This window comes from Artemia sp. Qi Xiang Cuo, chromosome 21, assembly GCF_049724085.1.
Source record: "Artemia sp. Qi Xiang Cuo chromosome 21, ASM4972408v1, whole genome shotgun sequence".
Taxonomy (NCBI): domain Eukaryota; kingdom Metazoa; phylum Arthropoda; class Branchiopoda; order Anostraca; family Artemiidae; genus Artemia; species Artemia sp. Qi Xiang Cuo.
Genome location: NC_142814.1, coordinates 20,496,423 through 20,517,021, shown reverse-complemented (window position 1 = coordinate 20,517,021; position 20,599 = coordinate 20,496,423). Strand labels below are relative to the sequence as shown.

Below are 20,599 nucleotides of genomic sequence, written 5' to 3'. Positions count from 1 at the left end.
AACGTTTACCCCCTAACACAGGAAACAAGAGTGTAGAATACTTATGACACTTATTACACCAACCAAGACATAGCATAATATCTAAATCGGTGTATTAAGTGTTATAAGCATTCTAATGGTTTGAAAAGCTTATACAAAAGTTGAGGAGACCAGATTTATAAGACAATCAGAACGGACTAAGCCTTCCGAACTAGCTGCAATTACCAGCAACAATGCATTATTTTAATACTTAGATAAGAAAAATAGAGCTGTGTTGTGGTATTTGCCTTATTCACGTTATTACGCAAAACTGAAGTATCCTGATTACCATTATTCGCGAAATAAGACAAGCCACTACTAAACCAATTAATAAAAGGTTGTATTTTAACAATAGAGTCATACATCAAATTATTTAATTCAATTTATTTCTACTAAAACGACAAATTTGTGTCATCCTTTTCCATTCTTTAAGGATTTATACCTCCCTTTCCCGCCCACATCTTCAATATGCTTTCCTGGTTTGACCATGGCATTTAAAACAGTTCGCGGTAACGAACTGTAAGTAAGTCCCAATAGCAACCGAAACTCTAAAAAAAATGGAATTTTGATACAAGTAGATATATAAAAACAATTTAATTATTATGCTGATTCTAAATATGTAAGTTTCATTAAGTTTAGTCTTAACCATCAAAAGCTACGAGCCTAAGAAAATTGGTCTGATTTTCAAAAACAGGGGGAAACACCCCTTAGAAGTTACATAATTTTAATAAAAATCATACCATCAGATTCAGCGTATCAAAGACCCCTGTTGTAGAGGTTTCAAGCTCCTATCTGAAAAAATGCGGAGCTTTGTAATTTTTGCCAGAAGAAAGATTACGGATGCATATTTATTTTTTTCCCCCAGGGATGATCGCACCGGCCCAGTGGGCCTAGAACATCAGGAGAGGGTTCATTCTAACGGAAATGAAAAGTCTGAAAGCCCTTTTTAAGTGACCAAAAAAATTGGAGGGTGACTATGTCCCCTCCCACGCCACTTTTTTCCCCAAAATCGTTCGATCAAAATTTTTGAGACAGCTATTTTGTTCAGCATAATTGAAAGGCCCAATAACTATGTCTTTGGGGATAACATGACCCCCCCCCCCCCCCCCGCTGCCTCTGAGAAAAGATCTTTCAATTATAAAATTTGCCCATTGCTTACGTACAGTATTTTTTATTGGGAAGTGCATACATTTTTCGGGTGGGGAGGGGGGAACGAATTTTATGCTGGGGGGATTTTGGGTATAATTTTTCATGGAAAACGAAGTTTCCAGGAGGTGAACTTTTCAGGACAAATTTACGCTGCGGGAATTTGCCAGAATTCCTATTATAATTTTTTTTATATGTCTTGCTTTCTCTTTACCGATTCGATTTTACGCGTGAAGATGTTAAGGATAATTGTCCGGAGTAAATTTTTGCCAGGATTGAATTGTGCAGAGGATATTTCCGTGAGGAGGGGTATTTCTCCGTTGAGGTGGAGCCAGCTATCCTGGGGTTATTTAAAAAAACGATCAGAAATTGAATAAAAAAAACAAGCTTTTTCAATTGAAAGTAAGGGGCAACATTAAACATTAAAACGAACAGAAATTATTACGTATCTGAGGGGGTTGTCCCCTCCTCAACACCTCGGTCTTTAAGCTAAAGTTCAAATTTTGTCCCAATTCTTTAAAAAAGATTTCCGAAACACAAGGGTCGTTTAATTAGAGCAATAAGTAACTTTTTTAAAATACCGAAAAACTTTAGCGTGAAGAGCGAGGTTTTGAAGAGGGGGCAGCCCCCTCATATTAGTAATAATTTCTGTTCATTTTAATTTTTGATATTGCTCCTTACTTTCATTTGAATTTTTTTTTTTTAATCTCAGAATGAGTCAGAAAAAATTGAATATATCCAAAAAAGAGCCTTACGAATATTTTTCAGAGAAGGTAAAATTCTATATTCATTTCTTCTAAAAAAGCTAGGTTAGATATAATTGAGTGCAGAAGAGTCAAGTTGTGCCTCCGTTGACAAGAAATACAATACCAAGCCTTTGCACAAACATTTTTTTCCCCACATGACGCTAACCACCTAGACTCCCTTCCCCCTGGGCCGTTTCTCAACCCGTTCCTATCTTGTCCCCTATTTGATGCTTGACTTCAAGATACGAACAAAATCGTCCCTTATATTACAGAAAAAAATTAATAAAATATGCTTCTAATATAATTCTTGTTGTTCGTATAAGTTCGTTTTTCTCTTCCACTTTTATGTTTTTAATAACCTTTTTAACTTTTTATATGATTTAGCCAGTTTTATTTATTTAAATTTTTTAGTATGTTATGGCCCGTGTATATGTATATATATATATATATATGTATATATATATATATATATATATATATATATATATATATATATATATATATATATATATATATATATATATATATATATATATATATATATATATATATATATATATATATATATATATATATATATATATATATATATATATATATATATTAGACTAACTTGATAAAATGACGGTGCATCCTTTTGCCAGTTCTAAGTGTATGATTGTTTTTAAACCCTGTTCAATGTTAATTTCCTGCTTTTGTTTGACTCCGAAACACTGCTTGTTCCAGCTGGGCTTGTGATAGTAATATTTTGAAATGAATACCTTATCTCCAAAGCAGATTTTTTCCCACAAATTCCATGATTTTGCATGGAATTCTCCTGGGCCGTTTCTCAACCCGTTCCTATCTTGTCCCCTATTTGCTGCTTGACTTCAAGATACGAAAAAAATCGTCCCTTATATTACAGAAAAAAATTAATAAAATATTCTTCTAATATAATTCTTGTTGTTCGTATAAGTTCGTTTTTCTCTTCCACTTTAATGATGTTTTTAATAACCTTTTTAACTTTGTATAGGATTTAGCCAGTTTTATTTATTTAAATTTTTTAGTATGTTATGGCCCGTGTATATATATATATATATATATATATATATATATATATATATATATATATATATATATATATATATATATGTATATATGTATATATGTATATATATATATATATATATATATATATATATATATATATATATATATATATATATATATATATATATATATATATATATATATATATATATATATATATATATATATATATATATATTAGACCAACTTGATAAAATGATGGTGCATCCTTTTGCCAGTTCTAAGCGTATGGTTGTTTTTAAACCCTGTTCAATGCTAATTTCCTGCTTTTGTTTGACTCCGAAATACGGCTCGTTCCAGCTGGGCTTGTGATAGTTTTGGCAATATTTTGAAATGAATAACTTATCTCCAAAGCAGATTTTTTCCCACAAATTCCATGATTTTGCATGTAAAACTCTATGTACCATTATCATGTACTTGGTTCGGAGGCAAACTTAGTATGTAAGAGATCTCAGGCTCGAATTCCACAAATGACCCATTTGATGGATATTTTTAAATTATTTGATGAACCATAGGTAACTTTGGTACTTACCTGACATGAATCTTTGCTCCCATATCTATATCCGGCACAAACCATTTCAGTGTGTATTTTGACATTGATTCCTCTACTTTTGTGCCAAGTTTCACACTGAGCGTTGTTTATTATTGGTACATCAACAGCCTGTAGCGTCTTTGGACGTATTTTTGACCCTAAAAAGTGAACAAAAATTGAGTTTTCTGTCGAAGCAAAGAGGTACGAAAATAGGACACTGACTTTACAGTTACTACCGGTGTTACTGTTCTCCGTTTCGTGGTCCTAGAGCCAGGAAGTGCAATAGGGGGTTGGGTGCCATCCATCCTGTGCTTCCGCACACCCTTCCTGTTTACCTTCCCCCGGATTTCTCTAGGTACCCATTTAGAGCTGGGACGACTCTTGCTGAGCTTACAGAGTCACGCCACTTACCACCGTTCCAAGCCAAATAACCAGCCACACTAGGACTCGGGCCCCTCTCCTCCCGGCAAAAGGTTTTCAAGTCTAACGTGCTAACCACTCGGCTAGAACGACTCTTCTGTCGTCACAAGACTTAAGATATTCAATTAACGTGACAAATATATTGTAAAGTCAAGATAAACTCGTTACAGTTATGAGATTCGTATTTTGTTACAGGCCAACAATAACACACAGAAAACAAAAATAGTATTAAAGGGGAGAGGCCAGAGATCATTCAAAATTGTGAAAAGAATTCCCTTTGAGGTGGCAAAGTCCTTAGTTTTATATAGGGGGGGGGGAGACAAGTTTGTAGCAGGTATCCTCTTACTATTTAGCTTAATATTTTTTAATTGATTTCAATTTTTTTTAAATAGAATTCCAAAAAAGGCTACTTACTTGTTTAGGCTGAATTTTAGTTTCTTAGCTTTAGTTAAGGTTGCATTCCTTATTTCATCATAATTAATTAAAAAAACTTTTTCTACAAAATAAGTTTTTCAAAGAAAAGTAAAGAACTCCATTAAACAAAAAATGAGGAAAAATAAAATCAAATAATCTACCCAGCGTGAAACTACCACAAATCAGCATCGATAAATGAATGAAACCCAAATCGAACAGAAAACACAATAAATAACCGAGTAAAACTCAAAACGAGCAGAAATTAATATAAGTTGGGCTCAAAACTCCTATGCCTTCCCAAGGCCAGAATATAATTTGCACTTTACTGAAAAAATATAAATGTTTTTACTTTCATAACTTTAATAAATCAAATAATTTTTTACGCTATTTTGATTTGGTTAAATTTTAAGAGCAGAAGTAGCCCCGAAAGTTTGAACATAACACCCTCAGTCGTTCGTGGGATACTGCTGAGATGCTTTATTGGGAATTAGCATTAACACAGTGGATTTTGCTTTAATCTTAAGGAAAAATTTATTTTTAGAAATAATGGACAAATGAGAGGGTTGGTGTGGGAGAGGGACTAGTCATCCTCTAATCACTTTTGACTATTAAAAGGGGCATCAGCCCTTTCTATTTTCAATCGAATGAGCCCTTTTCGAAGTTACCATGACAACTGCTACGATACGAAGTGCCCTGGTCTAAACAACAACAACAACAAAAATAATACATTTTACCCACATCGATCTTTACTATAAAAATGTCAAGCCTTCCAATCATTTTGGACTATTAAAAAGGGCACTGAGCATTTCGATTTTGAATCGATTAAGCCATTTTTGAAACAATAACGCTTTCTATAAGCACCTGATATGCCCACAGGGCATAAATTACAATCCTTACCCTAAGAGCTGCTAGGATGGTTGTCATCCTCTAAGACCTGGGGGGTGTCATTCTCAAAGACCCAATTTCCAGAACTTTCTACTACGTTGAACTTCGACTATTAAAAAGGGCAGTAGCCCTCTCAACGTCCAACTAAATGAGCCCCTTTAGAAGTTTGACGACAACTCTATCTATAAGAACCTTATATGCCCCCGGGTATAACTTACAACCTTTGCCCTAAGGGCTCTGGGGAGTTTATCATCCTTGAATCCATAATTCCAGAACTTTCAACTACGTTGAACAAAATGGCTATCTCTAAACTTTGATTGAATGTTTTTGGGGAAATGGTGGGCATGAGAGAGGGGCTAGTTGCTTTCCACTTACTTTCGACTATTAAAAAGGGCAATTTCAATTTCCAATCAAATGAACCCTATTTGAAATTTCTACAACAACTTTCTATATAAACCTTATGTGCCCCCAGGGCATAACTTACAACCCTTGCACTGAAGGCTCTGAGGGAGTTATCATACTAAAAGACCTAAGTTCCAGAACTTTCAACTACGTTGAACAAAATGGATATCTCAAAACTTTGATTGGATGTGTTTGGGAAAATGGTGGGCACGAGAGGAGCGATAGTCGCTCTCCAATCACTTTCAACTATTAACTTACAACCCTTGCACTGAAGGCTCTGAGGGGGTTATCATACTAAAAGACCTAAGTTCCAGAACTTTCAACTACGTTGAACAAAATGGATATCTCAAAACTTTGATTGGATGTGTTTGGGAAAATGGTGGGCACGAGAGGAGCGATAGTGGCTCTCCTATCACTTTCAACTATTAAAAAAGGCACTAGCCCTTTCAATTTCCAATTCAATGAGCCCTTTTGAAGTTTCTACGATAACGCTTTCAATAAAAACCGTATATGCCCCCAGGACATAGCTTACAGCCCTTGCCCTGAGGGCTGTGGGGGGGGGAGGGGAGTTGTCATCCTCAAAGACCTAATTTCCAGAACTTAAAACTACGTTGAATAAAATGGCTATCTCAGAGTCTTGATTAGATGAGTTTGGGGAAATGGTGGGCATGAGAGGGGAATTGGTTGCCCTCCAATCACTTTTGACTATTAAAAAGAGCACTAGCCCTTTGAATTTCCAATCGAATGAGCCTTTTTTTTAAGTTTCCACGACAACGCCTTATATAAAAACCTTATATACCCCCAGGTCGTAACTTACAACCCTTGCCCTGAAGGCTGTGGGGGAGCTTCTTCCTCAAAAACATATTTCCATTTGGACATCAATTACGCAGAACAAGAGGGCTATCTCAGAATTCTGAGTGTAGATATTATGTGAAATGGTGTGCGTGTAAGGGGTGTTAGTTGCCTTCCAATTACTTTCGACTATTGAATAATGCACAAGCCACTCCAATTTCCAATTGAATGAGCCCTTTTCGAAGTTTCTACGACCACTTCTTCGATACAAAGTGCCCTGCTATAAAGGAAAGAAATAATAAATAATGCATTGGGCCAACATCGCTCTTAAATGCCCCCAGGGCATAACTTAAAACCCTTGCCCCGAGGGATGTGGGGGTGTGTCCTCCTCAAAAAAATTTTTTCTATGTTGAAATCAACTACTCTGAACAAAATTGCTTTCTCAAAATTTTGTTTTGATGTGTTTGGGGAAATGATGGGCGTGGGGGGGCTAGTTGCCCTCCAATTACTTTTGACTATTAAAAAGAGCACTAGCCACTCCAATCTCCCATCGAATGAGCCCTTTTCGAAGTTCCTATTACAACTCCTTCGATACGAAGTGCCCTGGTATGCAAAAAAAAAAAAAAAAAAAAAAAAAAAAAAAAAAAAAACAATTTGCCAACATCGTCCTTTACTTAGGCAGCGCCATTGCACTGCCTATGATACGTATCGTATCTGCGTTAGCAGACAAAAACATTTTTAACGTTCTTCTTTCAATGTTTTGATTTAGGTAGACTCCTGTTGGCTCCTGTGCATATATTTGGTTTGTGTATTAAAATTAAATCTTAAGTCTGAAAACCCACATAAATCGAAAAATAGGGTTTATCTACCCGACAGAACTCAACAAATTCAATTCATGAAAATAATTTTTTGTCTTAATAAGCTTCCAGAGATGTATTAGAGTGTGTAGAGAGATTGCTCACGTTGATTATTAAATCACCTAAAATCACGAAAATGATGCAAATTACAGAAATCCCCTTGAAAATTAATCCCCTTTATTGTAATAGTTTTACGGAGCCCTACTAATAAGCGGCCCCATATGAGGTTTTATCATTTGTTTTAATTTAAAGCTCAGTATAGCGAGATATCTGAGAGGCATGTGTATAAGACAGGAGGAAGGGGAGCGTAATTTCACCGCATTTGCAGTGCTTCAAGCAGGGGCGTAGACCTTCAAATTTACATTAGATATGGCTGAAAAAGCAGATGGTTTGGAAAAAGCAGTTGATAAAACTCCATCCCACTATCGACGCCCCCCCCCCCTAGACAATATGCTGCCTAATACTGCCTACGCCCATGGCTTCAAGGTCTCTTTTTGTGGAAAAAGATTGATGAACAGAATTTATCCATAATTTTTCTCTTTGTTTTTTAATGACCGTCCAATTCTTTTTTTTAGCATTTAGCTTAGGCCAAATTAAAATTGTCAATTTTTAAAGCTTTAGACTTAATTCCATTTTCATATCATTTCTAGCGTCTACAATTAGTTGGTTTAATTTTCAAGTCATTGATCATTCACTTAATTAAGAAATAAAATCTACATCTCTCGCACACGCATCTATGCAGTTACTGATAAGTTTACTTTAAGCGAAGACAACTATTAATTATCGGCTAGTCACTAGTGCATAGCGGGGCACAAGTCTCACTACGCCACCAATTGTGCAAAGGTAACTCCATTTTAAAAATCTGTTAAACATCTCCATCAAGTTCACACGTACTGATACACAGATGTATAGCTATTCCAATCTAGAAATTCCATAATAAACCATTAAAAGTGGATAAGATACGGTTTGAAAGACCAAGTCTTTCAATTGAATCTGAAAACTTAGCTATAAGTTTAGTGCTACAACAACACAGATCTTTTATTCAAAGTGTTCAAACTGTTTGCAAGCAGAACATCATAAAAAAAGGAGATAAGATAATAACTATACTAAGAAAACTAATTCAATGGGTGAAGATGATCCTCAACTATAAAAGTCAATACTAAAAGTACAACTTTACCATTGATTGAGGTAAAGTTGAAATTCTCTACGAATAGACTCAGTAATTAGGCAACTCAAGGCATAGTAGATCAAAAATTAAAAAAAATAAATAGCTTATAATCAAAATAATTTTCAAAATATTGTTTGATTGACAGTTAAATTATAAAACACAGGATTGTAATTGCAATTCAAATTGTTAAAAAATTATACTTTTATTAAAAATTTGACAAAAAAGGAACAACAGCTAGACTTATACAACTAGATGAGAAGAACTGAAATTATTTTTGTATACGGATTAATTATTGAAAATGCGGTCAAGCTTTGATTCGACTTGAACAAAATGTAACCAAACCTACCTTTCTCATTTTTCTAGAGTATGAAAAAATATCCACAGTCTTCCCAAATCTGTATTTCAAAATGACATATTCCTCGACCCGAATTTAAATTTTTGTTGGCATCAATCTGATGCTTCACATAACCTTAAAGCATCAGATTGATGCCAACAAAGATTTCTAGGAAAACGATTTTAAAATTAAAGGACACTTCTCCAAGGTTAATCAGGGAACTTACTTTCTATAGTTCACATGTAAATGCATGTAATGTATTGTTTAACTAATTTTTTTGTTTTTTGAGAGCCAGTAAAAAAAATCTTTTTCAGTCCCTCCCATCTATTTTTAAGGTTCGAAAAATTCCAAAATACCTAGAACTCAAAATTGCTACTACCTTTGATGGAACACTGATTTCTCAGTGTTTATCCCACGGAACACTTATTAGCTCCTTTAAATTTAAATTATATTCACTTTTTTTAATCTTTCATATTTTTTCAATTTGTAAATTTAGAATTCTTCCTCGAATATTTTATCAATTTCTTGAGATTCTTTTTGATGAATTATCAGGCATATGTGTCTTTTGTCTGAATCAAATAAAAAAAACAATGTTTTTATTAACTGAAAGTAAGGAACGAAGTTAAAACTTAAAACGAACAGAAATTATTCCGTATATGAAAAGGCTGTGCCCTCCTCAACGCCTTGCTCTTTACGCTAAAGTTTTTATTGTTTAAACAAAAATAGAGTTGTGAGAAAGTCAAACTTTAGCGTAAAGAGCGAGGCGTTGAGGAGGGCACAGCCCCTTTCATATACGGAATAATTTCCGTTCGTTTTAAGTTTTAACATCGTTCCTTACTTTCAGTTAAAAAAACTTGTTTTTTTTTATTTAAATTTTAATGTTTTTGAATTAATACAGGTTTTGATTTTGGCTCATCGTACATGAATAATTAAAACAAAATTTGCATATTAAATTTACTTTTTTTTTGGTTAAATGGCTTTCTTGAAACTTGTTTAATTTTATTTACGAACGTTTTTATTAGTAATAAATATACGTAACTACGTAACTTACGAATTAACTTACGTAACGAACTTCTATATTCATTGATTTTTAATACGTATATTAGGGGGTTAATACCTTGCTCTTTAAGCTAAAGTTCGAATTTTGTTCCAATTCTTTAAAAATGACCCCTTAATCATAAAGGCCGTTAATTAGAATAAATATCTCTTACGAAAGTACTAACCAATTCTTGACTTAAAGAGCGAGGTTGTGACAAGGGGTTGAACCGAATCATAAACGTAATATTTTCTGTTCGTTTTAAGTTTTGATGTTGCTCCTTACTTTCAGTTGAAAAACTTTTTTTTTAATTTTAATTTCTGATCTTTTTCTTTAATAATGCAGGGAAATCCGGCGCCCCCTTCATAGCAATGTCCCTACCCCCATGAAAACTTCCTTCACAGAAAGATCCTCCCAAATAACCCTCGACCCCCCCCCCACCTACCAGAATAAATCCCCTCTAAAAACATCTGCATACTTCTTAATAACCAATACTATATGTTAACATTTGGCGATGTTCATAGCTTTCAGCCCTCCCCCCGGGGACTTCGGGGAATTAAGTCATTCTAAAAGACATAGTCGTTACATTTTCAACCATGTTAAACTAAATCTCAAAATTGTGATCGGGTGACTTCGAGAAAAAAATGAGCGTGGGAGGGGGCCTAGTTGTCCTCCATTTTTTTGGTCACTTAAAATGGGCACTAAAACTTTTAATTTCCGTTCCAATGAGCCCTCCCACGATATTCTAGGACCACTGGATCGATACGATCACCCCTGGGGAAAAAAAACAAACTAAAAAAAACAAAAAAAAACAAAACAAATAGACACGCATCCGTGATCTTTCTTCTGGCAAAAAATGCAAAATTCCACATTTTTGTAGATAGGTGCTTGAAACCTCTACAGTAGGGTTCTCTGATACGCTGAATATGATGGTGTGATTTGCATTAAGGTTCTATAGTGTTTAGGGGTATTTCCTTCTTTTTTCTAAAATCAGCCAAATTTTCTCAGGCGCGTAACTTTTGATGGGTAAGACTAAACTTGATGAAACTTATATATTTGAAATCAAAATTAAAATCTGATTCTTTTGATGTATCTATTGGTATCAAAATTCCGTTTTTTAGAGTTTCGGTTACCATTGAGCCGGGTCGATCCTTACTTACAGTTCGTTACCACGAACTGGTGAATTATTAGGCAGATGTGGCTTTTTAATAATATTAATGTCTGGTTCTCTTCCTGCCAGGGGGGGGTCAAATGAAGACTGTCTATTGGAATAAACGGTTGATAAACGTTTGATTTTTTAAGGATGAAAAGTATAGTAAAATTTAAGTAATTATTTTTGATCATTTGTTTTCACAATTCCAAATGACAGCAATGACGAAAATGTAGTACGGCCCTAAAAACTTCACCAAAGACAGTCAAATCGTCATTTGGAAGGAGGGAAAGTAGGGTTCTGTTGCCCCCCCCCCAATAATTTGAGTAAAAACTCATTATATAGCCCACGCACCTTGATTATCCAGATATGGAACCCTCTTCCCCCCACCCTCAATAAAAATGCCGGAGCTACGCTCCTACTTCTGTAGCTACGCTGCTAATGAGTGCCAAACTTCAAACCCACTAAAGAGAGTGTGATTTTAGTCGTATTATAGCAATAATTCTGTTTGGAGTGGCTTAGAAACTAATTAAATTTTCCATTCTTTTGGGAGTGTCAACTGGATGGAATGGTGTTTTTTTCAATAAGAAAGTTTCAATATCTATTCATATTTATTTAGTTTTTTGTGCATCCCATTTTCCTTTCTTGCTAGAATTGCACTGCTCGTATTTTCATTTTTATTATTTTGATTGTATTGGCGTACCCAATTGTGGCTCAACGTTTGTTTTTTTTTGTTTATGTCGACTAGTTGGATATTTAGTTTTTATTGTTTTGCACTGCTATTTAAGCCGAGTGGTTGGCAGGCTGGACTTGCAATCCTGTGTCCGTAAGAGAAAGGTTTTGAGTCTTGGTGTTATTTATTGTTTGGTTTGGAACAGGGTCAGCAGTGTGAGTCTGTTAGCTCAGCCAGAGTCGACCCAGCTCCAAATGGGTACCTGGAAAAATATGGGGAAAACGCGAGAGGAGGCACAGAATCTCCTGATTCTGTCTACATGGATCATTGTCTGCATGCAAAAAGTTTTTTTCCTTATTAAGCTTTGAATTGCTATTTTGCCCCCTTCAACTGGCCAATGAGCCAAATGAGGCGATTTCGCGTTCTTATTTGCATCTTATTTTTTCAAGATTTAGTTTTCCTTGCTCTGGTATTGCTATTTTGCTTCCTTTTACAACTAGCTAAGGAGCCAATTGAAGAGATTGTGCGTACTTATTTGTGTGTATTTTATTCATTTATTTGGATAAACTAGCTTCCATTTTTGTTTCAGCCATGCCTCCCTAAAGGCAAAAGACATCAAGTGTGTACGATAAACCGTTTTTCTTTTTAAATCAAACCTTTTTAGGAGGCACAGAGTAAAGGGAATATGATTAGGAAAGGCATACCTGCTTGCATGGCACCCCAACCGGCAGCCCATGCATAATCCCCTTCAAAATCGTCTCCTTTATCCGGAAGGCATATTGGTGATATGTGAGGTTGATAAGACACGGGTCTGGATAATGTTAGAACAGCAACGTCGTATCTATCAGCCTTAAAAAAAGAGTGTAGTTTATCAATTATTCTTTTCACTTTAAGGGTCACAAAAAAAGATGAGAACCTGACAAAAAAAAAAAAAATTCTTGGTGCTATAAGCAGACAATGAAATTAAAGTGAAAAAAATTTTCTGATGCCCTGAATGGGAAAGAAATTTATGCAGGGATATTATAAAGCCTCAACAATCTCCCCCAAAAATTTACCTACATCTTTTTATTACTCACAGCGAACAAAAAGTGCATTCCCAAGCACGTTTTGAGCAGGGTACTATCTCTTAGATATGATTCGATTCAACCTAAGCACCATTCAATCTGAGAGCTCTGCCGATATGACTGAGAGCTTGCGCCTTCGACTTAAATTAATTTTGACGATACAAGTGTTCGAACTTTCTCTTTTGGCAGAATGTTAATGTTAACATTTATTTCGAATGGGAATAGTCCAAAATTGTTCCTTTTAAAATAGGGCATGCCTAATAGCGTGTTTCTGCCGTTTAAAAACAACTCATTGCCAACAAACAGTTTTCTATAAACCAACCTGTAGTCGCTACCAGCATCTGTTGGTTTAATTTTCCAGAAAACAGTTGTTTGGAAAATTATTCGGTCGATTTCTGGTTTTGGGGGATTTTTTGGCGGATTTTGAGCCATAGACTCCAAAGATTTGAAACATGGAAAATAATTTTTAATTTCATTATTTAAGAAACAATTATCAATTGATTTTTATATTAGAGCTGCATATATTATTTATTCATGAGCATTTTAATAGTCATGCTCTGACCTTTGTATATATTGAAAATTTTCTTTCAGAATTCAATACCAAATGACATGTTTCCTAAGGCCCTGATTAAATCATTTTTAAGATAAACACTTGTTCTTATTAAATTTTGCAACTTGACTAACAGGGCTGAAGTTGAGCAGTTTTGATGCCCAGGACAGGAGATTACAAATATTTCAAATTAGACTTGATTTTGAGCACAGTCTATTATCTGAAAACCAGGTCTGATGTGGACAATGCAAACAACTCAACTTTATAGTGCCCTACCATAACTAAAGGTTCTTGACCTATAAGTGGGACCTTTCAATATATTTTGGTTAAGTGTTTCCTCTCAATCAAGAGTTATCATGTTTCGAAACGGCGTACTATGGTCAGCCTAATAGAACATAAAGCAAATGATATTTGATAATTTGGCTTAACCTTTCTTATGACCTTATAATATCTAGCCTTAAGCCTTATAACTTCAAACTTAGTTTGCTCAAAAGTAATTTTTTTGCTGGGATCATATCTGAGTCAATTTTCAATATCAAAACAAGGTATGGTTAAAGCTATCTACTCACCTGTGGCGTAAATTTAAAAAGTGGATGGACGTTTATCTGCGAAGCACCAACAATGACAGGTGGGAAGGGTTCTACTTCACTATTCAGTGTATATTCTCCCAAGTAGATACGTACTTTGTCTGGCGTTGCCCTGGCCACACAATGACCAGCTGTTATCACATGGTAGTGGTTTACGAGAGATCCACCGCAACGACTCGTACCAATACGTATATAAGCCTGGAATTTCATGCACAGATTAGTCTTTTAAGAAGAACTGGCATATTTCTGGAGGCAATTAACCTCGCTTTGAAATGGTTTTTGTTTTGTTCTACCCTTTGTCAGCATAGCAGCCCTAGTGTCTACATGTAGTTTGTCTACCCTAGCAAACTTACCTGGTCTGTTGCATGCTGGTAAAAAAGATAATTGTGAAAACAGGTTTAACAAAGAAAATAATAATGCATATTGTTATTTGGAAAAATATATAAATCAAAATACTGCAAAACACATTAGGTGTTTTAATCATGTTTTGAAACAAAAATAAATAAAATAAGAAGGGAATCAGATCCTACAGACCGAAAGTCTAGTTTCCAACCCTAAGAAATACTAACAATTTGGATGAGATATAAAATAGCACTAACTCCTTATTTATGCACTCATGGAAAAATTATCAAGAAAATAGGTTTAACTTTTTATAATCATTATAGGGGAAAACAAAAAATCAGGAGAGAATCCAATGAAGTATCACAGCATCCCCGATGTTTAATTCGACGGGATCCTGGTCAATCTAAATTCTGTCCTTTCCATTATTGTTAATACATTTGCTTGTTATCTAATCAATATTGAGTTCAGGGTAACCTCCAAGATAATCTTGGAGGCAAGTCAAAGTCGATATTGTTCGTCACGAGTCAACCCAAAAATCTCGATCATCCATAAAGTTCCATGACTATCTATTTTAGTTCTGCCCTAAGATGGATGAATGGTTTGCCTCCTAGAGTATATCTAAGATTTTTGTCCTCGGGAGGGGGGGAGCATTTTTACAGGGGAGGATTTTTACACATAATTCCAAAAAACACATCAAAAATCTGTTGTATAATTTTTTTTACTTTTTTACGAGTCGAAAAAAAATTCGAGAGGGGGCCTCCGAACCCGGAACCCCCCTCACATGAATACGGCCTTGTTTTCTTCCCAAGGGGTATAATATACGCCAAGAAACTTTCATTGTACCTTAGTTTATATTTCCAGACAATTAATCTTTTACTTCTTACTTCTTAAAACTTCGAAAATAATACAAAGTTTTAGAAAAAGGGATTGGTTTAATTGAAGTAATCAAAAATCCAATGCCAGCTTTTCACCAGTATTCAAATTCATAGAAAAAAATATTTAGAGGATATTGCTGTCTTTTGAGAGTAAAATTACGATTTGAGTTCTGCCCTAAAAGATGCCCTTCGACTGAGAACGCAAATGGTGGTGGATTGTTTGATGCCATCAATGCGTTAGATGGTATCCATTTATTTTTTGTTGTTTACTTTTCATTCAAAAATGCGTACACGAAATAAACAAAAAAAATCGGGTCATTTTTGACAAGCAAATACAAGCAAATGCTTGTATAGAATGGCATTATATAACTGACAATAAAGAAACATCACATTTAATAAGGATTTTATGAAACAAACAAAACAGCAAAAAACAAGAAAATTAAACAGCTACCGTTTCTTCTCTTCTTTTTCCTTTTCCTCCATCCCAAGCCCCAAAGATGAACCCCAGCCTACCAGGTGATAAAACCCTCAAAAAACCCAGAACCCGCTCCTAGAATCAAATAAGACTTACACACTTCCTCCATTCAAGAAAACCTCATAGCTTCATCCTGAGACATTTGAACATTTACCATAAATCTAAAATACCCGTACCATTCTTCTGTCAAGGAGGACCCACCACAATGTTAAGCGATTTCCGGTCCTAGCGGTCGCAGAGAGACGGCAGTGATCGCATTTTGTAGCCTAAGCTCAAACTAGGAAACATGCAAAATTTCACCCCCTCCGACTTTATCTTCATGGGGGAAAGTGGGCCAGAAGTTTCGACCCGCCCATCCCAGCCCCCCCCCCCTTTAACGTTGTCTGATCGAGCTGAAATTTAAAGGATAACCTTTTCTAGGGCCTGGAAGCTTATTCTTAAAATTTCATCTCAATCTGATTATCCCTTCCCTGTTGTGCAAAAACCAAATATAACCTCAGAATTTTGATCAAGTTATTTTCTTTTATCACCCACCCCGACATGCTACAGTTCGCAATAGATTCGTGTCAATGAGAACTCAATTGAAACGGAATTTGACCTATTAGGGGCTTTTGATATTTTCAGACCGAAAAAATTATCCCCCAAATTTACATTTACGAAAAACCTCGTTTTCCTATAAGAGCCCATGTTAATTTTTGAAATTCCTAAAAGCATAGTATTTCATTATTAAATTAGATCAAAATAGTCCTCTTAACCTGACAAGACCGACTGCAAGCTTCCGAAAATTCCAGCTCTTTCCAAGAAGTTTTTTTTGTCGAAAAACGAAAATCTTACTTTGTATTTGCTTGCGTCGAAAATAGATTGCAGAGACTAAAAATAATTCAACAAGAATCTCTGATAGTACAGTGGTCAATATTCCTGTCTGTAATGCGGAAGATCTGGGTTTGATTCCCCGTCAGAGTACATTTTTTATATAATGAATTTAAAGTAGTATCTCTTAAATTTAAATTTTAAAAAAGAAACTCAGTTTCTTTTCTAAATACTATCTTCTAAATTCTTCAGATTTACATGCGTCTCCAGAAGAATATCACAGTCGGCCTTCAGCTTACAAGTAAGTCTTCCCTGCTTTCAAAACATGCCGTCTACTCGTAAGCTCGAAGAAAAGTTGAAAAAAGAAAATTTTACTGTGCATTTGATTTGAGTATTCAGGAATTAAAAGTTTTAACACAAGAATCTTGAAAAGCGGGGGGTTGGGGGGGGGGGCAGCCCCCCAACTTTAACTCCTGACACGATCAGCTAACAGTTAGTCAAGCAATAATAAGCAATAAACTGTACAAAAACGTGCAGAAATTATTTGAAAAAAAAGTTTTCGAAAGAGTTAAAGAGGCTGAGTCACAAGTTCAAACCTTAAAACTTACAGGGATTAGAAGGTACAGTTGGGGGGCTACCGCCCCCCACCCCCCCCCCTTTTCCAGTCTCTTTTGTTTTTTGGGGGTCTACCTCCCCCCTCAACCCCCGCTTTTTCCCTTGCAAAGAAATTCTTTGCAACACGAACGAAGTCTGCTTGAATTTTTTACCGTAAGAACATCCTATTGCATCTCTTTGATTAGAAACAGTACTGAGCCTGTTTGCTGGATTTTTTACAGAAGATTTTTCCTTAACCGATAACAAGCTATAATGTGATCAACTTGGTACGACCAACTGATTGCAGGCTACAGGACTTAAAAAACCTTAACAAAAGAGGCTGCAAAAGCAGCCCCCCAACTGTACCTCCTAATCCCTGTACGTTTTAAGGTTCGAACTTGTAACTCAGCCACTTTAACTCTTTCGAAAACGTAGTTTCTTTCAAATAATCTCCCAAAGTAATTACGTAAACATTAACATGTCAACGAGGCACGAAGCTCCCTTGCTTCCTCCACTCACTTCAGTTCATCTGAAAAGTCACCCCACACTAAATGTCCAAGACGACGGATAGAAAATGAATATCTCATCGTAATACCCTTCAGTTTCCTTAGTTTCTAGAATTCCATGTGTCATACCCATATAAACTGGGGTTAAAACTAGTTGAAAATCAATCCGAAGGAGCACCATTATTAAACTTAAACAGAAATAAGGTCATTAGAATTTATGATTCTATAAAAAGATAAAGTATATACGTTTTTATAATCATCTCACAGATTTTCTTGGATTTTTATCAGTCAATAGTCGCATAGCTTTATTCTGGCAAATATATAAAATTTATAGCTGCAAAGAAATAGTATATAACCGTACATTCACGCAATATACGATATAATCTTGTATTTATGAAACAAGTGACATCCTTAGAACAGCTGGTGGAAACATATGCTTCGATTAACACGTCGTGCCAATATTCCTCGCTAGTTTACAACCAATAAATCCAGTATGGTCATTAAAAGATAGAAAATCATCAACAAATTCTCTAAGATATTCTAAGAATTTTTCCCAGTATTACGCTACACCATTAACCACAAATAACTATGTTTGCTACCATGTTCCTGGACATATAAAAATATATTTTAAACGGTAAATTACATTAAATTTATTCCTAACTGTTTAATTTGGGGATTTGAAGCATCACCCTTAATCTGTTGAATGTTCATTGATTGAATAAGAAATTATTAGTAAGTGATTGAAGGATGATAGACCACCGAAAAATGTGCTTCTTGGCCAAACAAAAAGAACATACTAGAATGAAGTGATGAGAAAAGAAAATTGAAACTGGGATATTTTCTTCTAAATAAATCATTATACTCTTACTTGCCATGGAAAGCTTCCAAAGCCTGCCTCTTCGCCACCTACAATTCGACGGGTGGCCGTCTGTGCATTTGGTTGTCCACAAGCTGAAAAAAAAATATATTTGAAAATCCCAAACAATGTATTCGATTACATCATTTCTAAGCAGAATATATATTTGCATTTCCAGAAAATTGAGCTTTTTCTGCCATACACAGAAGCACCTTAAAAAACGGTCAGTTTCGAGAAGTTTGGATCTCAAGAAACTGCTTAAGTTCCAAAAATAAATTATACAGTTCCAATATCTTTGTGATTTGCGGAGTAAAACCATCATTGAATGTGTAAAGTGGCCGATAATAGGTGCTAAATTGTAAATTTAGTCAAGGGTCATTCACTTTACTACAATGCCATCTATGACTACGAAGCAAAATAACATATGCAAATACTTTTTTTCTTATCGTTTAATATTGTCCGAAAATGAAATACTTTCATAAAAAGAGCGCAATAAACTAAAGGTGAATAGAAGCATTTTTTTCCTTAACTAGCCAGCGTTCTGCACACCATCTCTATTTTCTTCGTCTCTTTTCCAATTGCTCGTGTATTGCCACAATGATTATAATCACTCCTTAAACTGCCATTTTTTTTTTCTTTGTGATGTTTGTTGAACTCTAGCTTTATTTATTTCAAGTTTTGAATTCTATTTTAAATTTCTTTTTTTTTTACCAAAGCCGTTTTGTAGGTATCAGCTTTTTCTAATTGTGTCTCTTATTCTTAATGATTTAGGTTATGCTAATGATTCTTGTTTTGATTAGAATACTGTTTGACTTGAAACGCGAATCCAGCAGTGTTTTTTTAGCTCGTGATAGTCGTTTATTGATAAAATAAACCGTTATCTCATCGTAACCTACACGAATTTATTTCATAACTAACAAAATATAGTCTTAAACAAAAGAGTTGCTTCCTGGAAAATAGGGAAGTCTCTGGATGGACCTATTGTGAATTTTAGCATTTAGTTGTATTTCAGATTTTATTAAATCATTATTTAATAAATTTCGAAAAGTGTCAGTTCCACTGTATAATGTAATATTGGCAACGGTGCTTGTGCTTTTAATTAATATCCAAGTTAAAGCTTCCTCTCTCATCAGCTTCCCATACTCTTTGACTTTTAGTATAATCTCAAGTAACAATAGACGTTCGTTGTGACTAGTTTGTCATCCAGCCTCCTAACGAAAAATTTACCTCGCAGCACTGTGATAACGCAATATAATATATGAACGTAATTCGTGTGATCATTTATATGAAGTACAATGCGACTGCTGCCCCTTGCTAAAAATTCCTCACTACGGGGCTGTTTTAACCTTCTACATTGTGAATATATGCTATCAACTGAAATTGCATCGCAAATTTTGACATAGACAGACCACTAATGCTTTTAATTTCAACTCTACAGATGTTAGTTCAACCCACCAAACTAGAAGTGAAAGAAGAATAAATCCTTCAATACTTACGAATTGAAAGCTAAAGTGTAGTTCATCTTCAAATTTGCGCATACACCAGTAGTTACTATCACTTACTATGGCGAGCAACTATAGTAGGCTATTGTTGACTATGTTGGGTGGGTTGAAACGAAAATCATAAAAAGGCGGAGGCAAATACTAAAGTATAGTTCCTCTTCAAATTTTATGCATACACCAGTTGTTACTGTCCCTCTCTATGTTCAGCAACTATAGCAGGCTATTGCTGACTATGGTGGGTGAGTTGAAACGAAATATAAAGAATGTGAAGCCAAATTCTCGCAAATATCAAAGATCGGAGTCATTGCACCAAATCAAAGTAGATGTGAAGCACATTAAAGAATGATAGGATGTGTCGTGAGCTTTTCCTAAATTCGCCGCTAAAAAAAATGCTGAATATTTAGGTTTGGCACGAAAAATGAAGCATACTTGTCAAAGAAATTATAAAAATATTACAGTTTAAAGTTATAAGCCCAACGCTCTACAGGAGGAACTTTTCGGACGAATGATACCTAATAATTATTGGTGATATTTAAATTAAGCAAGTGAACACCAAACAACATCTTGTTAAAGATGAGGGCAATTTACAATTTGACAAGTTTAACGTGTAACATTTCACTTTTCTCTCCTTGCAGAATGTCTTCATACCGGCTAGCAGAAATCTTCCACGACATATGCATTAACGATCCTCTTCACCAGATACCACCAGGTACAACTCCAGGGAAAAAAAATGTCGCACATTTTTGTACAGTGAAGGTGTCCATTTAAGTTGTTAT

At 35.1% G+C, this 20,599-nt stretch overlaps 1 protein-coding gene across 2 annotated transcripts in view; it reads right to left on the bottom strand.

Annotated features, from left to right (window-relative positions):
* The window catches only part of LOC148939330 (serine protease 33-like), a 146,512-nt gene that overhangs the window by 783 nt on the left and 125,130 nt on the right, over positions 1–20,599 (bottom strand). For both annotated transcript variants that reach the window (XM_089107110.1, XM_089107111.1), the window contains 4 exons: positions 18,334–18,416; positions 13,846–14,061; positions 12,367–12,511; positions 3,532–3,689 (listed from right to left, as the gene is read on the bottom strand). In XM_089107110.1, the coding sequence (XP_088963236.1) occupies positions 3,532–3,689; positions 12,367–12,511; positions 13,846–14,061; positions 18,334–18,416 (602 nt within the window). The remainder of the gene's footprint in view (positions 1–3,531; positions 3,690–12,366; positions 12,512–13,845; positions 14,062–18,333; positions 18,417–20,599) is intronic.